Source organism: Adiantum capillus-veneris, chromosome 3 (genome assembly GCF_014529385.1).
Source record: "Adiantum capillus-veneris isolate H3 chromosome 3, ASM1452938v2, whole genome shotgun sequence".
In the NCBI taxonomy this organism is placed as follows: Eukaryota; Viridiplantae; Streptophyta; class Polypodiopsida; order Polypodiales; family Pteridaceae; genus Adiantum; species Adiantum capillus-veneris.
The window spans coordinates 89,696,346-89,717,282 of NC_140933.1; the positions used below are offsets into that span (position 1 = coordinate 89,696,346).

General features: G+C 46.7%; 2 protein-coding genes across 4 annotated transcripts in view; one reads left to right on the forward strand and one right to left on the reverse strand.

Moving 5' to 3' along the window:
- Positions 1 to 20,937, reverse strand: part of LOC147461281 (uncharacterized) — a 214,562-nt gene that overhangs the window by 122,021 nt on the left and 71,604 nt on the right. The gene's annotated exons all lie outside the window — the stretch shown is intronic.
- The window catches only part of LOC147461282 (uncharacterized), a 157,033-nt gene that overhangs the window by 64,076 nt on the left and 72,020 nt on the right, over positions 1 to 20,937 (forward strand). For both annotated transcript variants that reach the window (XM_086508865.1, XM_086508864.1), the window contains exon 5: positions 20,787 to 20,861. In XM_086508865.1, the coding sequence (XP_086364991.1) occupies positions 20,787 to 20,861 (75 nt within the window). The remainder of the gene's footprint in view (positions 1 to 20,786; positions 20,862 to 20,937) is intronic.

A 20,937-nucleotide genomic window follows, 5' to 3' on the forward strand; every position in this document is an offset into this window, starting at 1 on the left:
TTTTTAAAAAAAATCTGTTTTGGTTAATTTACCTGTGGGAAAGCTCAAGGTGAGGAAAACCCACCAAAAAGATCATATACAAAGAGAAGAACACTGAAGTGCTTTGCGATACAAAAGCGCTAAAAGCAAACATAGTAGAGCTGCAAGGTTTCCAGGGATGTCCCCAATGTCAAAGGCAAAATGTAACGATTGCCTCAGCGAAAACTTGAACGATGGAAAAGAATCTGCATCATGCTGGTGAAACATGCGGAGATTTTGGCGGTGCCACAAGGACCATAGCGACCAAAATCTGACCCATGCAAGGAAAATGGCAAATTGCTGGAGGTAATTCGGAAGAATGCCATAAAGCCAGAATCACTTGTGGAGGACCGCTGAGGGAAATCAAAGGTGCAAACAAGCAGAAACGCGGCGAAGGAAAGCCTTGGTGCAGCGACACTCCCAAAGTAGATGTCTGACAGTTTCATCAGCAAGGCAGCGGAGCAATCGACGCAACGAGAGGAGCTAATATGACGCGCTGCAAGGAGTGTTCCAACTGGAAGGACTCCCAACAAACAACGCCAAAGAAACAAGCGCTCCTTAAGAGGCAAGCGAGACTTCCAGATTGCAGTAAGAGCCTGCCTCCACCATTGATCGGATTTGTGTAAATCCTAGAGCGCATTACAATGATCAGCCAGCCAAGAGTCTTGCATGAGACAAGTATAGATATGGCAAGCAGAAATCGCATCCAAAGAAGGAGATTTTGGTGGTGCCACAAGAACCATAGCGACCAAAATCTGACCCATGCAAGGAAAATGGCAAATTGCTGGAGGTAATTCGAAAGAATGCCAAAAAGCCAGAATCGCTTGTGGAGGACCACTAAGGGAAATCGAAGGTGCAAACAAGCAGAAACGCGGCGAAGGAAAGCCTTGGTGCAGCGACACTCCCAAAGCAAATGTCTGACAGTTCTATCAGCAGCGGAGCAATCGACGCAATGAGAGGAGCTAATACGATGCGCCGCAAGGAGTGTTCCAATTCGAAGGACTCCCAACAAACATCGCCAAAGAAACAAACGCTTCTTAAGAGGCAAGCGAGACTTCCAGATTGCAGTAAGAGCCTGCCTCCACCATTGATCGGATTTATGTAAATCCCAGAGCGCATTACAATGATCAGCCAGCCAAGAGTCTTGCATGAGAGAAGTATAGATATGGCGAGCAGAAATCGTATCCAAAGAAGAGTCCCATAACTTCCAATCCTGCATATGACATCCACCGGCCAGCGGCGGAACAGGGAGAAAAACATCCACCATATGCCGAAGCAAGCTCCAAATGTGTCAATAATGTAGGCCCAATCCAAAGCGTGTTGCCGCTTGAGAAAAGGTAAGAAAACTCCCATATGAATTCACCACATCATTCATCGTGCGTATACCACGACCAGAGAGGAAGTAAGCTTGACGAGGCGACTAATCAACGAGGGTAAAAGAAAAGGCCTTGCTCCAAATCATACTTTCCAAACTCAACGAATTCCCTTCTACTTGTTGCCTACCATGCCAAGAGAGATGATCCGTAACAACTTTCTAAGCGGAGAGCAAGGCCGAGGTGATCAAGCAACCAGGAATATTACTGACCATCTTGCCAAACACAGTCTCCCAAAGGGAAGTCTGCCAATGACCAAAGGCAGGAGTGGCAACATGTCGACATAGATTAGCAACCATAACTGTCCATGGCTGAGACTGCAATGGAAGAGTGGGTAATAACATAGCCTTCCTTGCCAATGCATGGCGGCGAAGGTCCAAAATATTCAACCCGCCAAGACGCTTTGGAGTGCAGAGTTTCTCCATTGCTAACAAACGGAGGCCTTTCTTATGAGAACTGTATGCACCACAAGTGAGATACAATAGTAGACATCAACAATGAGAGGCGGGAGTGAGGCCAGTGCAACAACGGCAAGTAAAACTAAACACATGCCATCATGATACTTTGCACTATACGAAGTCGAACATGTAGTGGCCATGTAGACAGTTTCCAATAGTGCAATTCGACATTCAATCTTTGCATGACCCAATCGATTTGTTGCGTATTAATAACCTGCCAACCGATAGGATATCCTAAATGCCTAACCACCATATGCGGATCGAGAATCTCGCCAGGCCACAAAAGATGATGCCAGTCACAAACAGCAAGAGGCAAGAGTTTAGATTTTTGAAAGTTAACCTTAAGCCCTGCTGCCAAGCTTAAATGTATCCAATGCCTGCATAATTTCACGCAGATCATCAGGGTTGTTACGAGGCATGAACAACGAACCATTAGCATAGGCCTGTCTTGCAAAGTCTTTCCCATTGGGTAACTTCAGCCCATGAAGACGACCGAGCGAAGTCAAGCGATCCAAATGCAGTAAGAGAGGGTGAGTGGCAATGGCATACAACAAGGCGCTAAGCGGGCAACCCTGTCTGACAGAGCATCCAAGAGGCCAAGGTTCTGTGAGCTCTCCATCAAGGAGGCCTGAACATGTACTACGAGCATACAAGAAGTAAACGACATTGACCATCTTTGGTTCAAAGCCAAGGGCCCGCATGGTAGCAACAATGAAATCCCATTGAACTGTATCGAAAGCCTTTTCAATGTCTACCTTCATTACGAGAACATCCTGTTGAGTATATTTGGCATATTCCATGCCAATCAATACATTAGCCAGATTATCCAAAATCTGGCGACGAGGGATAAAGCCATATTTTGCGGAATGGATAGCAGCCATAAGAGGTTCCTTGATACAATCCACTATGATCTTAGCCAAAATTTTGTAGATCACCGGCATAAGAGAAATTGGCCGCCAATGCGAGAACTGCTCACAAAGCGCTTGTTTAGGCAGCAGCTTCAATAAACCAACTTTCCAAGACATTGGCAAATCCTGTTTCACCCACGCCACGTTCATCATATAAAGTAAAGGTTCTTTGAAAGGCTCCCAAAAAGAGAAAATTCCACAATAAGCCCATCCCAACTAGGCGAACGCCATCTTCCGAGAGCAAGCAAAGCTGAGTGCAATTGATTCTCTGTAAAAGCCGCCTCCATTGCCAAAGTATCCTGAGGCAAGACAATTGAATGACTGTAGATAACAAAAGCTGACGTGCATGAATAACCGCGGCAGATGCCACGGGGGGAGCGGAAAAAACAGTCCTAAAATGGGACACCATGGCATCTGCAAGCTCACACTTCGAAGCTGTCCAAGCTCCTGGTCGAAACATAACCCGCTTAATAGTTTGAGAGACCTGTGAATGAATCAAGTGCTTAAAAAACTGCTTTGAGGCACATCCCTTGTCTACAAACGCTCGATGACGAGCACGAGTTTACCATTTATCCAATTTTCGTTTGTCATTATGCAACAAACACACCAGGGCTTGACAAAGGGCCGTGGATTCAGTTTCTAACAACAAACGTGTGTTAGCTAAGAGTTGGAGTTGACGATACATATGCTTAGCGTCCTCAACATCACCACGTAATTGAAACATGTAGTGCTTGCCATAGTCCTGAAATACACTCTGCACATGCACAACAAAGTGAACCCAGGCAACATTAGGATCAAGATGCATTTGAGCAACCAAAAGGGGAATAACCTCATAGATCATCTTACGAAATGCCTCGTGCGAAAGATATGGATTGTTGATGTGCAACAGACACTTCTTAGAAAGAGGCTGATCATAATTTAGTTGCCCAAAGCGTAGGAGCATCACAACAGGAGCATGATCAGATAAAAGTAAAGAACGGTCTATGCTCATTTCACACACAAACTCATCAAATTGTTGCATGCCAAGGACATACCACGGATCTAATCTTGCACGATATGCAGAAAAGGCATTATGTTGAAATGTATACCCCGAAACATCAGGATGCAAGAGGGTCCACAAGTCCAACATTAAATGTCTTCAAAAGGCCAAAATGACATATGAGACCAAACTAATACAATCTTGGTGGATCTAATCCAATGTCTGGGTACGAAAATAAAAATGAAGTGAAGTAAAGTGAGACTAAAATCATCATCATTAGTCCCCGAGGATGCCCGACATCGGGCGTTGTCCGAGAAAGTACTGCATCGGTCACTGAAGAGCTTTGTCAATGTTTGCCTTTGTAAATAGTCGTATTGGGCGTCTCCCATGTTGTGCTAGAATAGTCCCGATCCTCTAATGGAGCCTCCATCGATGTCGTGGTCGCCCACGTAGACGTGGGCGTCTAGCTCTCCCGAGCTCAATGGCCATATCAACTAATATACCTTTAGTATAAGTGGGCTCTGAAGTCTGCTGTGAAGCATGCTCATTTGGCTGCTGAGTCCTTGCTCTAAAGAAGTCAGTAATTTCCCTCTGTGAATCTCTCCATTCCCTGATCTCCTCAAGAGACTCTCCCTGTGTCTGCGCAGCTCTAGCAAAAACAACCTGAGGCATCTCTGGTCCTGATATCTCATGACTGTAGCCAATGGTACAAAGCCCTCTCTGAATAGACAATGAAAGCGGCCTCGTATCCCATAGTATACCGGACAATGACAAATGTGATGTAACTCTGTCTTTGGCTCTATATGACACAACTGGCATATCTTGGCCTTTGCTGGTATTCTCCTAAATCTTCCAGTCTCAATCTCTAGCTGATGCGATGATGTGCGCATCTGACCAATAACACATCGTATCCCATAGGATAAATGAGTGTCCATATAGGCCGGTCTGATGAGAGAGAGAGAAATGAAATGAAATGTTATATTAACGTCTTCAAAAGGCCAAAATGACCTATGAGACCAAATTGTTACAAAATATTGAATCTGATACCATGTCTGGGTACAAAAAGACTAGAACAAAAATACTACTAGTATTAGAATCCATCCTCATCTGCACTCTGGATGTCGCGAGAGTATGGCTCGAATCCTCTGCTTTAGTCTCCGTCGATGTTGTGTAGCCCCTCTCCTCAATCGTGGCAGTTTGGATTTCCGTAGCTCCAGTGCTCAGTTGATGAGAGTGCCGGTAGTGGTCGAATGAGTGGGGGACCGAGCTCTGCAGTGATGGCTGCTCCTCTAGCTGTCCCATATCTAGTGAAAAGAAATCTGTAATCTGTCTCTCTCTAGCTCTCCCCACTAAAGTGTCTCTATATCTGTGTAACTCAAGTAGATATAGCCCAAGACATCTCTGATCCTCATAACTCATGACCCTAGAGAAAGGACGGAAACCCTCTTTGAATAAGTAGCGGAAACGGCCCCCAATCTCATAGTACACTGTCTCAATTTCCAGCTGATGTGAGGATGTGCGTATCTGAACAATGGCACACCGCAAACGAGGAGACATACATGTATCCATGTAGCTGGGTCGAATCACAAACCCATCTCCTGTGACGTGGAGAAGATGCTCTCTATAGAAAGCCATCTTCGTGCCCAACTTGTGTGGCGGCTCTATCCATGTCCTCCTGGTATCCAGCTGGATCGGGTCCTGACGAATGAGTCTAGTAATATCCACCCGTTAAGAGACATGGAGGGTGTGTGAAGAGAGTACTGGAAAGGGGGCAGCCTATCCATGGTGAAGCCATGTATCTGAGACCATGATGTCATGTGTGCATACCAGCATGAAGTGTCCCCCTGAAGAGCTAACTGTCTGGAAGACTCAAGGGTTAGTCTAGCATATCTGTTTCTAGTAGTATCCCACCGGCTGTGCACAAAGGAGACCGATTTGGTAAGCGCCTCAATCTCCATAGGAGGGGCACCTAGCTCTGCTCGAATGAATCCATGGGGTACGGAGGCCTTGGCTCTGATCAGTCGAGAGATCATAGATACCAAGGGCCTCTCCATACGTCTCCAACCATCTTGGCCTACAGAAGGTCCCCATATCTGCACCGCATATGCATCATAGCTGAGGCTACTAAAGTATCAAAGAGCCATAACTTTGTCTGAGGTTCCTGGAACTGAACTTGCGAACACATCCTCTTCAAGCCTCCCAAGGCCGTATAAGCTCTAGTCAGTTTAGTCTGTGCTGCTCTCCCCAAAGAAAACCTCGGCCCAGTGAAGACAACCCCAAGGTAAGTGTATGCATCTGTATACTCTACAATCTCCTGAACATATGTGAAAGTCGGTGCTGATCTCCTGATCCACTGCGGTGTATTGTTAAACACCATAACCTTGGTTTTACCAAGGCTTACAGACAATCCACTATCCTCTGCAAAACTGTGTAATGCATCCAACTGTCGTTGCATACCCTCTGGTGAGTCAGAGAATATCATCACCATATAACAACATGGGATCCACGTCCTTGCCAGCTGGGCACCTCTATCACCCTCTCTGTCAATGTAATCACACACCTCATCAACATATATACCAAATACAGTAGGAGACAATGGGCAACCCTGTTTCACCCCAATGGTGGAGTGATCTAAATCAGATATCCCCTCCCGGGTGCATACATGTCCCATCACTGATCTGTATAGAGCCATAATCCCCCAAATCAACACTATGGGCACCCCCATCTCCTGCAGTCTGCGCATCAATCGAGCTCTCGGTACCATGTCAAATGCTTTGCGGAAATCCACAAAGCTACAATAAATCCGTCTCCCATGTGACGTGCCCTCCTCAATGATGGCTCTCAGTGTCAGAATATGATCAAGAGTGGAGAAACCCCTCCTAAAACCGGCCTGTCCCGTTGCTTGTACACCCTTACCCTCTGCCCAATTACTGAACTGCTGCTCAAGAATGGATGCATACAACCGTACCAATGTGTGCCCAACCATAATAGTGCGGTAATTCCCAGGCTCTGTAGGAGGCTCTGTAGGATCACCTGCCTTGAAGATAGGCACAATAGTAGACAACCTCCAAGTCTCAGGTAATCCCTCACACATGGCACAATTGAAGAACACTGCAAGAACGTCTACCAGCATATCTCTACTAGACCATCATGATCAACGCCCTACTAGTCCTCATCTTGTCAATGGCTCTCTTTACCATCTCAGTGGTAAAGAAGGTACTGGTAGGTGGGCATGGCTCTATTGGATTTGAAAGGGGGTCCTGTCGAGGAATTGTATATAACAATGTCGCATACTGGCCCCACACATCAGGAGAAGTAATCACTGGGAGAGGGGAGTGCTCATGAAAGAATCACCATGCCTCTCCTGAGTCTCTACTCAAGAACAGTTGATACAAGTCTCGCTCCATCTGGGCCAAATAAGCTCGTTTCTTCCGTCGCACAAGGCGTCGGGAAGCAATCCGAGACTGTCTGTAAGTGATGACTCCAAAAAGAAGATCTCTTTGGAGTTGGGCTCTCATCTCTCTACACTCCTCATCATACCAACTATTCTGGGGCATGCTTCGAGAATGTCGCCTCCGGCCCGGCTGAGTGTGTGGGTATGCCTCTGATGCTGCACAATGCAGTGTCTCAGTCAGTAAAGTGGTACACTCCTCCAATTAGAGATCGGGACTAGCTGTGCATAGATTGCTATAGATCTCCTCTGTATAAACCGAGTCAGTCTCTGGTGTAAATGTATAACGGGTATGTGACCTGCCTCCTGATGTTTGGGCTATACTATACTGAAATGAAACGGACAATGGCAAAAAAGTGTGATCCACTGCTACACCCACTGGTCTGGCTCCCACTGTGAAATCCTAAATACAAGGAATAAAGCTGAGATGTGCCATAACATAGTCCACTGTACTGACCCCTTGTTTGTGTGGAAAGCATGTGAATACGGCTGCTCCAGGAAATCGCTGTAAGCCATTAAGTATGGCTAACCCATGTGTGGTCGTCATCTTCGTGAGGTATCTCCCATACTCCGTCTGCTCTCTATCATGTGAGCATCGTTCAAGCCCCAAGTCACCTACATCCAGCTCTCTAAGCATCTCATCTGAAGTGTCGTGGAAGACTGTCTGAGAGTTGCCCGTTTGGGCATTGAAGTCCCCTAGGAGGATGATATCACCATCCCTAGAAAACTCTCATATATCATCATCTAGTATAAAGAAAGGAGACTATCCTCTAGGTGCAGCATATAATGATGTATTGGGGGGGAAGTAACATATGGCAATGTATAGAAATCGGCATGTGTCAGCTCTCAGCCTCACCCACATGTATCTAGGATGATCATCTCTCCATACAATATGTAGTAGTGGCTGTAACTCCTTAAATAGCACTGCTACTCCTCCTGAACCTCTACTCCCATGCTCAGATCTCGCGACTGTCCAGTGGGCTGTCTCCCATCTGTATCCCACCACATGTGGCATAAGCTGTCCAGGGGCTTGATGAGTCTCTGAGAAGAAAACAATGTCCCTCTCTGTGAAACTGTCCTCAAAGGCACCCGTAGGTCTCACATTGTCATGTAGAGTGCCGCTCTACAATCACCACCCAACCATCTCTGTAAAAGGCCGTCTTTCCCTTCTCCCTTGCTGCCGTAATCTCTTGCATTACCTTTGATGTGCGTAAGCTGTGAGAGAGTGAGATCATCACTTGGGAAAATACCCGTCTTCTTAAGAGTAGGCCTCTTTTTGCAAAATTTCTTCTTCTCTTCCAAGGAGTGGAAGCATAGTATGAGAGCTCTCTTTTGAAGATTCTCCCGGGCCACCACTCTTCTTGCCCACTCTCCATGCCTTTGTGTGTGAAGGCTTGTCCACCCCCATCATCGATGTGAGGATTATGACCTCTATTTCCACATTGTTTATGTCCTTGAGGCCGGTTACCCTCACATGTAGAGCCCGCATCCTCCTCCTTTGTTCCTCTTCGAGGGTCATGTTAATGAGAGTAGGAGCTTCCTTACCTTTCCCTTTCTTGGTGACCTCAATCCATTTTCGGCCTCTTCTACTTTCTTTTATGTTGCGGAGATGACCGCCGCCCATGACTTCTTCTCGTCATCTTCCTTGATAACCCGTATTTCTTCTCTCATGGTATTCAATTCTTCTATCATGGATGGCTGAATTTCGCCTTCTTTGAGCCGCCCACTTTTTGCTGCAAGAAGTTCACCTTGGAGAGTTCGGATTGTGGCTTCTTGTGAAGCCGCTTGCTCTTCGATGCGAGAAATCCTTTCGCATAGGTTCTTATCCTCTTTCCATTCCTCCATCTTTTGAAGAAAGGTAACCTCTAATCTCTTTCTTCCACTCCTTCACTTCGACTTCAAGTGTTGATATTCACTTGTTGGTAATCGAGAACTTCATGTTGAGAGGGAGGCGGGCTATAGCCACTGGAGAGGCCATGTGAAAGGGGGTCAATGGGTAGTCCAATGGAGGGAGACCATGAGAGAGAGAGAGAGAGAGAGAGAGAGAGAGAGAGAGAGAGTTTTATAAAAAAAAGCAAGAAACTCTAAAAAATAGCAAAAATCGCTTGTAAAACCCTTAAAAACAGAGAAAATCAGCTTCAAAACTTTAAAAAACAGCAAAACACATATTTGAAACCCTAAAAAACAGTGGCGAAACCCTAAAAATTGAAAAAGAAAAAGTTTCAAAACCCTAAAAAACAATGAGAACACCCTAAAAAACAGTTTCGAAACCCTAAAAACAACAAAAAAAACAATGACAAAACCCTAAAAACAGCAAAAACCAAGTGACGAAACGCTAAAAACGGTGAGAGAGAGTCCAAACCCATGAGAGAGAGAGAGAGAGAGAGAGAGAGATAAATGAAATAAAATGAAATGATATATTAACCATAGTTACCAGGAACGGGAAACCGGAACGGGAACGGGGAACGGGAACGCGGAACAAAATGCCATTCCCTGTTACGGGTACTCACGTTTGAAACACGGAACGGGAACTTGGAATGGGAACGGGGAACGGAGACCTGAAAACGGCCATTCCCTATTACTATGATATTAACGCCCTTAAAAGGCCAAAATGACCCATGAGACCAAGCTGTTACAACATAGTGAATCTAATACCATGTTCGGAATAAAAAAGAATTGAAACAAAAATAAAACTACTACAAGCTGGGACTGTTTGGATGTGCCACTCTTGAGGTCGAGAAAGTATGGCTCGAATCGCCTGCTGTAGTCTCCGTTGATATTGTGTAGCTCCTCTTCTCAATCGCGATCGTCTAGGTCTCCCTAGCTCCAATGCTCGGTCTATGAGAATGCAGTAGTGGTAGTATGAGTGCAGGCAAAGCTCTGCAATGGTGGCTCTTCCTCTGGCTGCTCCTCTGGGTGTCCAATATCTAGTATAAAGAAATTTGTAATCTGTCTCTGGGACTATCTCTCTCCAGCTCTCCTCAGTAAAGTGTCTCTATGCCTGAGAGAGAGAGAGAGAGAGAGAGAGAGAGAGAGAGAGAGAGAGAGAGAGAGAGATGAAATGAAATGTTATATTAACGTCTTCAAAAGGCCAAAATGACCTATGAGACCTAAAGGTTACAACCATGTGTGACTCTAGTACAATGTCAGGGGAGGGTAGGTATGTAAGCCTAACCTATATCCTCCTCATCATCAATGTCCTCATCACATAATACCTAAACTCAAAACATATGAGAAGTGGGTACATTCACACGAGGGCGAATGAGGTGCACAGGAGGGGAAGTAGACAATGGTGATCATCCATGAGCTCTCTCATGGGTCTCTTAGTATGGCCTCAATGTCCTCCATGATCAGCTGTCGGGGAGGGGGGGGGTGGCGTGCTCACTGCTCGTTGTCGCTCAATGATGCTCCATAGCCTCGATGTAGAGAGAGAGAGAGAGAGAGAGAGAGAGAGAGAGAGAGAGAGAGAGAGAGAGAGAGAGAGAAATGAAATGAAATGATATATTAACGTCTACAAAAGGCCAAAATGACCTATGAGACCAACTGATTACAATGATGAGTCTAGTACCAAGTCTGGATACAAACAAAGAACTAAGATAGGAGTGCTACCGACTCCTATGGGTGTCTGGTAGGCTGAGCAATGGTATCTTGCCACAAAGGTACAAAGTCGGGATAAGTGTGACCATGATATAATATAGCAGTAGCATGAGGCCTATCTTGATCGACACTTTGGGTGTCGTGCTAGAATCCTCTGGATCCTCTGCCGCAATCTCCGCCGGTGCTGCGTGGCTCCCCTCCTCAGTCGCGGTCGTCTCGATCTCCCCAACTCTATAGCTCGGTCAATGAGAGTACCGCTGGTGTGTGTATGGGTGGGAACCGAGCTCTGTGATGGTGGTGTCCCCTCTGCCTCTGTGGTACTCAAATCTGAGATGCGTCTCTGGGGCTGTCTCTGTCTTTGCCCTGTCAATAGAGCGTCTCTATGTCTCTGTATCTCAAGTAGAAATAATCCGAGATATCTTTGATCCTGATATCTCATGACTCTATCTAACGGGTCAAAACCATCTCTAAATAAACAATGAAAGCGTCCCCGTATCTCATAGTAGACTGTGCAGTGACATATGTAGTGAAACTCTGTCTCTGGCTTTGCATGGCATAACTGACAAATCCTACTGTCTGCGCGCGCGCGTACGCGCGCACACACACACACACAGATGAAATGAAATGAAATGTTATATTAACGTTTGCAAAAGGCCGAAATGACCTATGAGACCACAGCCTTACAATGTGGTGAATCTGATACAAAGTTAGAGTAGCAAAATGAAATGACAAAATGATAAAATAAAAGTACTATGGGATCCTAAACTGGTAGACGTGAACTAAGCAGCTAGCTGGGGTAGCTAAATCAAAAGTCACAAGATATCCAGCATCGGTCGTTGGCGGATCTCATCAATCTCCTCCATGGACAACAGTCTGACTGGGCGTCGTGCATGTCAGGCCAAAGTGGTCCGAATTCTCTGATGTAGCCTCCGACGCTATGTAGTCCTCCAAGTCGTGGGCATCTCGATCTCCCCAGCTCAGTCACTCGATCGATCAGTCTCGTGTGAGGCGACAGACAAGAGCAAAAATACTACTACTACTAGAATCCATCCTCATCTGGACTGTGGATGTCGAGTGAGCATGGCTCGAATCCTTTGCTGTGGTCTCCGTCAATGCTGTGTAGCCCCTCTTCTCAATCATGGCCGTCTGGATCTCCGTAGCTCCAGTGCTTGGTCGATGAGAGTGCCGGTAGTGGTCGAATGAGTGGGGGCCGAGCTCTACAGTGATGGCTGCTCCTCTAGCTGTCCCATATCTAGTGAAAAAAAAATCTGTAATCTGTCTCTCTCTAGCTCTCCCCACTAAAGTGTCTCTATATCCGTGTAACTCAAGTAGATATAGCCCAAGACATCTCTGATCCTCATAACTCATGACCCTAGAGAAAGGACCGAAACCCTCTCTGAATAAGCAGTGGAAACGGCCCCCAATCTCATATTACACTATGCAATGACATATGTAATGTAGCTCTGTCTTTGGCTCTAGCCGGCATAAGCGGCATATCCTATTGTCTGCTGGTATCCCTCTGAATCTCCCAGTCTCAATCTCCAGCTGATGTGAGGATATGCGTATCTGACCAATGGCACACCGCATACCATGAGACATATGTGTATCCATGTAGCTAGGTGGAATCACAAACCCATCTCCCGTGAGGGGGCGAAGATGCTCTCTATAGAAAGCCATCTTCGTTCCCAACTCCTGTGGCGGCTCTAGCCATGTCCTCGTTGTATCCAGCTGGATCAGGTCTTGACGAATGAGTCTAGTAATCTCCACCCGTGTATGAGACATCGAGGGTGTCTGAAGAGAGTACTGGAAAGGGGGCAGCCTGTCCATGGTGAAGCCATGCATCTGAAACCATGATGTCATCTGTGCATACCAGCATGAAGTCTCCCCCTGAAGAGCTAATTGTCTAGAAGACTCAAGGGCCAATCTAGCATATCTATCTCTAGTAGTATCCCACAAGTTGTGCACAGGGTTACGGAGGCCTTGGCTCTGATCTGTCGAGAGAATAGATACCAAGGGCCTCTCCATAGGTCACCAACCATCCTGGCCTACAGAAGGTTCCCATATTTGCACCCCATACAACATAGCTGAGGCTACTAAAGTATCAAAGAGCCATAACTTTGTCCGAGGTTCCTGTAACTGAAACTGCAAACACATCCTCTCCAAACCTCCCAAGGCCGCATAAGCTCTAGTCAGTCTAGTCTCTGCTGCTCTCCCCAAAGAAAACCTCGGCCCAGTGAGGACAACCCCAAGGTAAGTGCATGCATTTGTACACTCTACAATCTCCTGAGCAGATGTGAAGGTTGGTGCTGATCTCGTGATCCACTATGGTGTGGTGTTTAACACCATAACCTTGGTTTTACCAAGGTTTACAGACAATCCACTATCCTCTGCAAAACTGTGTAATGCATCCAATCGTCGCTGCATATCCTTTGGTGAGTCAGAGATCAACACAATATCATCAACATATAACAACAATGGGATTCACGTCCCTGCCAACTGGGCACCTCTATCACCCTCTCTGTCAATGTAATCAAACACCTCAGCAACATACATACCAAATAGGGTAGGAGACAATGGGCAACCCTGTTTCACCCCAATGGTGGAGTGAACTAAATCAGATATCCCCTCCAGGGTGCGTACATGTCCCATCACTGATATGTATAGAGCCATAATCCCCCAAATCAACACTATGGGCACCCCCATCTCCTGCAGTCTGCGCATCAATCGAGCTCTCCGTACCATGTCAAATGCTTTGCGGAAATCCACAAAGCTACAATAAATCCGTCTCCCATGTGACCTGCCCTCCTCAATAATGGCTCTGAGTGTCAGAATATGATCAAGACTGGAGAAACCCCTCCTAAAACTGGCCTAGCCCTTTGCCTGTACCTCACCCTCTGCCCAATTACTCAACTGATGCTCAAGAATGGATGCATACAACCGTGCCAATGTGTGCCCAACCATAATAGTGCGGTAATTCCCAGGCTCTCTAGGATCACCTGCCTTGAAGAGAGGCACAATAGTAGACAACCTTCAAGTCTCAAGTAATCCCTCACACGTCACGATTGGACAACATTGCAAGAACCTCTACGAGCATATCTCTACTAGACCATCATGATCATATGCCCTGCCGGTCCTCATCCTGTCAATGGCTCTCTTTACCATCTCAGTGATAAAGAAGGTGCTGGTAGGTGGGCATGGCTCTGTAGCATGGCTCTGTCCAGAACTATGTATAACGATGTCGCATACTAGCCCCACACATCAGGAGAAGTAATCATTGGGGGAGGGGAGTGCTCATGAAAGAATCGCCATGCCTCTGTTTAGTCTCTACTTAAGATTAACTGATACAAGTCTCGCTCCATCTGGGCCAAGTAAGCTCGTTGCTTCAGTCGCACAAGGCACTGGGGAGCAATCCGAGACTGTCTGTAAGTGCGGACTCCTAAAAGATCTTTTTGGAGCTGGGCTCTCATCTCTCTGCACTCCTCATCATACAAGTCTCGCTCCATCTGGGCCAAGTAAGCTCGTTGCTTCAGTCGCACAAGGCGCCAGGGAGCAATCCGAGACTGTAAGTGCCGACTCCTAAAAGATCTTTTTGGAGCTGGGCTCTCATCTCTCTGCACTCCTCATCATACCAACTATTCTGGGGCATGCTCCGAGAATGTCGCCTCTGACCCGGCTGAGTGTGTGGGTATGCCTCTGATGCTGCATCATGCAATGTCTCAGTTAGTAAAGTGGTGCACGCCTCCACCGAGAGGCCATGACTAGCTCTGCATAGACGGTTATAGATCTCCTCTGTATAAACCGAGTCAGTCTCTGGTGTAAATATATAACGAGTATATGACCTGCCTCCTGATGTCTGGGCTGTACTATACTGAAATGAAACGGGCAATGTCAAAAGAGAATGATCCATGGCTACGCCCACTAGTGTGGCACCCACTATGAAATCCTGAATACAAGGAATAAAGCTCGACCGTGCCATAACATTGTTTACTGTACTAGCCCCGTGTCTATGTGGAAAGCATGTGAAACCGGCTGCTTTAGGAAATCGTTGTAGGCCATCAAGTATGGCTAACCCATGTGTGGTCGTCATCTCCGTGAGGTATCTCCCATACTCCGTCTGCTCTCTGTCATGTAGCGTCTGTCAAGCCCCAAGTCACCCACATCCAGCTCTCTAAGCATCTCATTTGAAGTGTCGTAGAAGATTGCGTGAGAGTTTCCTGTTCGGGCATTGAAGTCCCCCAAGAGGATGATATCACCATCTCTAGAAAACTCCCATATATCATCATCTAGTATAGAGAAAGGCAATCGTCCTCTAGGTGCAGTATTTATTGACGTATTGGGGGGGAAGTAACATATGGCAATGTATAGAAATCAGCTTGTGTCAGCTCTCGGCGTCACCCACATGTATCTAGCATGATCATCTCTACGTACAATATGTACTAGTGGCTGTAACTCCTCCCTAAATAGCACTACTACTACTCCTGAACCTCTACTCCCATGCCAGATCTCGCAACTGTCGTGTGGGCTGTCTCCCATCTGTTTCCCACCACATGTAGCATAAGCTGTCCATGGGCTTGATGAGTCTCTGAGAAGAAAACAATGTCCCTGTCTTTGAAATTGTCCTCAAAGGCACCAACGTCCAACCTCATAGATCCATTACAATTCCAGGTAGCCATCTTCAGTGTGGTCCCATAGGTCTCACACTGTCATATAGAGTGCCGCTCTACAATCACTACCCGACCATCTCTGTAAAGAGAGAGAGAGAGAGAGAGAGAGAGAGAGAGAGAGAGAGAGAGAGAGAGAGAGAGAGAGAGAGAGAGAGAGAGAGAGAGAGAGAGAGAGAGAGAGAGATTTTATTTACGTCTTCAAAAGGCCAAAGAAAACTGGCCTATGAGACAGATCCATGTACAAAAATGTGAATATCCTCTGGATATTTGGTATGTGCAAAATGACCAGGTAATAATAGCATCCGGTGTACAAAGTGTAGTGTGGTAAGTGACCGGGTAATAACAAAGCATCCGGTGTGCAGATGTGGGGGTGACCGGGTAATAACAAAACATTCGGTGTACATAAAGAGGCATGTATGTGTGTAGTGAGAGTGAGGGGAGGAGGGAGGGGGGTGGTGTGGTACATCAACTCCATCCAGTAGTGATGGCAGGGTGTAGTATATGGTACATCCGTGAGCCTGATGTGAGGACTCTGGCTATGCCCGCCATGTCTAGTGTCTGCTCTGCCCTCCTCTGAATATATGTTGTTTGTCGATCCCTGATGGCCTGGACCTCTCGTCTGTGTCTTTGAGAGGCCTTGGAGCGATATCCTGGTAGTCGTGGTTGCCGCCTAGCTCTGGCCTCCTCAGGTCGTATCAAAGTCATCCCCTGATGTGTGGATGGTTGTGGCTGCATGGGTACTCTAGCCTGGAAGTAGTCTTTGTAAGGTGTGTCTGCGTGTCCGATCCTCCACCTTCCCCCGTCTGGAGGGCTCTCTCTCTATGCTGGTGCATCTCCACCAAGAGTCTCCCAAGTAGTCTCTGATTTAATGATGTGTCTGCGTGTCCGATCCTCCACCTGATGTGTGGATGGTTGTGGCTGCATGGGTACTCTAGCCTGGAAGTAGTCTTTGTAAGGTGTGTCTGCGTGTCCGATCCTCCACCTTCCCCCGTCTGGAGGGCTCTCTCTCTATGCTGGTGCATCTCCACCAAGAGTCTCCCAAGTAGTCTCTGATTTAATGATGTCATCACTATCTGTAATGAGACCTCTATCCTGTCAAATAAAGTGGGGTACCGTGATGTGATCTCCGCATAGTGAGGGCATCTGCATAAAAAGTGGCTCTCACACTCTCCCTCCTGCCTGGATAATCTGCATATCTTGGCCTCGCGTGGGACCTGAGCTGCTCTGCCGCTCTCAATCTCAAGCTGGTGGGATGATACTCTGAGCTGTCCGATGGCTACCCTCATGCCATGTGGTAGATATATATCCATGTAGTGGGGCCTCTGTATGAACCCGTCCTTTGTGAGCATAAGGAAATGATCTCTGTAATATGCCATCTTCGTGGCCAATGGCCGCGAAGGTGTGAGCCAAGTCTGCTCTACATGCCTCTGTATGAGCTCATATCTGACAACTGTGTTCTTCTCAGTGTGTGAGAGGGCTTGGCGTGGTGCATCTGGATCATACTGTGAGGGAGGCAATCTGTCCATAGAGTAGCCGTATGTCTGAAGCCATCTAGTCACACTCGCATACCATGATCTCTCATCCCCAAAGTCTGCTAGCCCGCGGGAGGCCTCAAGAGCAAGGCGAGATAGTCTATGCCCTCATGTCTCGCAGCCTGTGGAGGTATCCACTGTCTGAAATAGTGCCTCCACTGCCATGGGTGGGGCACCGAACTCTGCTCTCACAATATCATGTGGGACTGATGGCTTGCTCCGGATCATCCGGGTAAGCAGCAATATCTGTGGCCTCTCGAGTCTGCTCCAAGCCTGCTCTCATAATCCTGGGGTCCACACTGGGATAGCATATAGAAGAGCTGGTGTCACCAAAGTGTCAAATAGCCAGCTCTTCGTGCGAGGCTCCTGGAAATATGTCTGATGGCATCCCCTCTCAAGTATGGCTAGAGCTGCATACGCTCGTGTGGTGTGATCTGGGGCTGCCTGTGCCATAAAGAAGCGGCCAGTCCAGGCTCTAAAGGTGATGCCCAAGTATACATATGACTCTACTACCTCAATCTGGCTGCCTTCAAAAGGAAAAACTGATCTCCTCCGAACAATGCCTGATGTGTGGAATATCAAAACCTTGGTCTTGCCTGGTTCACTGTCACTCCTCTCTGTGTACAAAATAAGTCTAGAGTGTGTATGTGGAGCTGGAGATACTCCTGTGACTCTGCGAGTAAAATAATGTCATTAGCATATAGCATAATATGTACCTGAGTGCCTGATAGGTCGGCGCCTGCTGCTCCTCTCTGTCGGATGTAGGTCTCCATCTCATCTATGTACAAACCAAATAGAGTAGGGGAGAGTGGACACCCCTGTGTCACCCCGATGGTGCTAGTGGTGCTATCTGATAGTCCTCCTGGGCATCTGACCCTACCTGACACTCTCTCATACAAAGCATATATGGCCCATGTCATGTCTGGGGGTATCCCAAGAGATATGAGTCGCTTTAGTAGTCTCTCTCTGGGGAATGTGTCAAAGGCTTTGCGGAAGTCTACAAAGCAACTGTTGAGGCGTCTCCCTCGGCTCCGTGACTGCTCTATCAGGCATCTGAGAGTGAAGATGTGGTCCACAGTAGAGAATGTGCGTCTGAAGCCTGCCTGTCCGGAGGCGCGTAGCCCCTCGGTCTCTGCATACCTGCTCAACTCTGACTCTAAATCTGCTCCATAAATCTTGGCCATCATATGACCAATCATGATAGTCTTGTAGATGGCTGGATCCATGCGGTCTCTGCATACCTGCTCAACTCTGACTCTAAATCTGCTCCATAAATCTTGGCCATCATATGACCAATCATGATAGTCTTGTAGTTGGCTGGATCCATGCGGTCTCCAGCCTTATGGAAAGGCACAATAGTATGCATAGACCAGCTCTCTAGAAATCCCTCTGTCAATGCCCTGTTGAATAGGTGTGCAATCAATGGAGCCGAAGTGTGTGTAGCGTATATGAAATGCTCACCTTGAAGTTCGGTGTGGTCCGTGGCTCGGCGGTGCTGTAGACTCTGAATGCCTCGTCTCACCATGTCTATGGTAAAGAGAGTGGGAGCTGTAGGTCAGGGAGCCACCAGGTGTGAAGGGGGGGCTGAGCCGGCACCTGATAGAGTGTCTGCATATGCATGCCATACCGTTGGGTCCTCTATAGGCGTGGGTGGGGTCCGCTGTCTCATATCTCTCCAAGAGATCGCTGCCTCTCGACTCTGAAGTGTATGGTGCACATCCCACCACTGTGTCTCCTCAAAGGCTCTCCTCTTACGTCTAGTAAGAGTACCCATCTCTCGGTGCATCTGTCTCTCAGATATCTGCCCAGTAATATGCTGTGCCCTAAGCCTCTGATATAGCTGTCTGCACTCATCATCATACCATCTATTCTGGGGCATCGTCCCAGATCGACGAAGAGATAGATGACCTTCATTGACAGAAGACCAAAGAGATGAATATTCCAAAGCAGGGAAGTGTTTTGAATGTGAGAACAAGGACATATTGCTACAAAGTGTCCCAAAAGGGCACAAGAATCAAAATGATTGGCACATTGAAAGAACAGCCGGACGAAGCGATACTCATTCCAGAATAGCTTTTTGAATTCAGCATTATTTTGCTTTATGGATTTATGAAACCAGCATTTTTTTGGAAGATGATTTTGAATTTTGAATAAAACTGATGTTTTTCTGAAAGAATCTGTTAATCCTGGAAAAAGAGCAGGATTAAGAATGAGATGGAGCAATGAGAATGAACGTGATAACGAATTAGGACTAATTCGATGAACTTAGTGTTGCATTGGAATCCCCGAAAATGATTCTCGCACATGACAGTGCTTGAGGCGACAGATTCTTGCACACGTAGTGCTTGAGGTGAAAGATTTCTCACACATGACAATGCTTGAGGCGAATGACTACTTGCACACGACAGTGCTTGAGTCAAGGGGGGGGGAACATATATATATATATATATATATATATATATATATATAAGAGATCTCTATAGACATGATTGCAATATGGATTAGTTAATCGGGCATCTGTGAGGTCCCGTCTGGATCTAGATGTGATTGCTAAATACGTTGCGGATTAATCATGATCTGAGATTGGAATGATTTTTGAATGTGGTTTGTCATGTCATGTGCTGTGATATCTTGTGATGTGACTGTCGATTGGTACATGTGCTAGATGTGTTGTTCCTAGTGCGTCGGTACTAATAGTGAGAGTCTGCTAAGACAGTTTATGGCCTCTGTCTGTTTTGTAGGCGTAAATCGAGGGCGATTACAATGCTTTCAAGCGGGGGGTATGTCACCAATGGGTGACGTGGCAGTAGACCCCGGGAGACACACACTCTCTCTCTCTCTCTCTCTCTCTCTCTCTCTCTCTCTCTCTCTCTCTCTCTTTTGAGAAGAGCCCGTACAGAACGCGGGAATTCGCGCTGACAGGCTGGTGACGTGCAGCCAGTACGGACACCCTGATTTTCCATCGGATATCACGTTGCTGACGTGGCATGCCGTACAGAAGTGCGGAAATTACGCTGGCTGTTTTTAGCAGCTTTTGGATGGGAGATTTTTAAGGAATTGCTTTTAGTTGAGAAGCTTTTAAGTTTGAGAGCTTTTGATTTTGGGCTCTGCTTTTGGCATCCCTTGTAAAGAATAAAAGAGCCCTCAGGGCCTCACTGTTCAAAGCATCTGGACGCAGAGTCTTAGAGCAGAAGCCCCTGCGGGAGTTGTACTTTGCTCAAAGGTTAATATAAAAGAAATACGGAAAGGGGCGCCAGTCTTTGGGGCCAATCTCTCTTGGCATGGAACTATGCCGGGCCGTGTCGACCAAATTGAATTGTGATTTTTAAGTTGTGAAGTATTTGAAAGGATCCTCTCTCGTGTCGCGGCAAGCCTAGATAAGAAACCGTTCTTTGTGAGCTGGAGAGAATTCTCTTTGTGTAGTCCCCTTCGTGCCGAGCTCTTGTATAGGATGTATCCATATCCTTTGGGCATCCAAGTGAAAAAGATCGTGTTGTATAAGTCTTGTGACCTCCCTCCGTGTGTGTGTGTGTGTGTGTGTGTGTGTGTGTGTGTGTGAGAGAGAGAGAGAGAGAGAGAGAGAGAGAGAGAGAGAGAGAGAGAGAGGATGAAATGAAATGTTATATTCAATGCCTTCAAAAGGCCAAAGTGACCTATGAGACCAAACTGATACAATCTTGGTGGATCTAATACAATGTGTGTGTGTGTGTGTGTGTGAGAGAGAGAGAGAGAGAGAGAGAGAGAGAGAGAGAGAGAGAGAGCTATAAGGATTTGTAGAAACTCGTCTAAATTTCTTGAATATGCAGCTTAAAGCAGATGCAAAGGTGAAAGTTGCTCAAATTGGGCGTCTTGCTGTTCAAAGTCAGATGAGGCTCGATGAGGTACTACCAAGTTGTAAAACTCATATCAGTGATCTATTATTCAATGATTCCTCAATTTGTTTGTTCATGATGATTA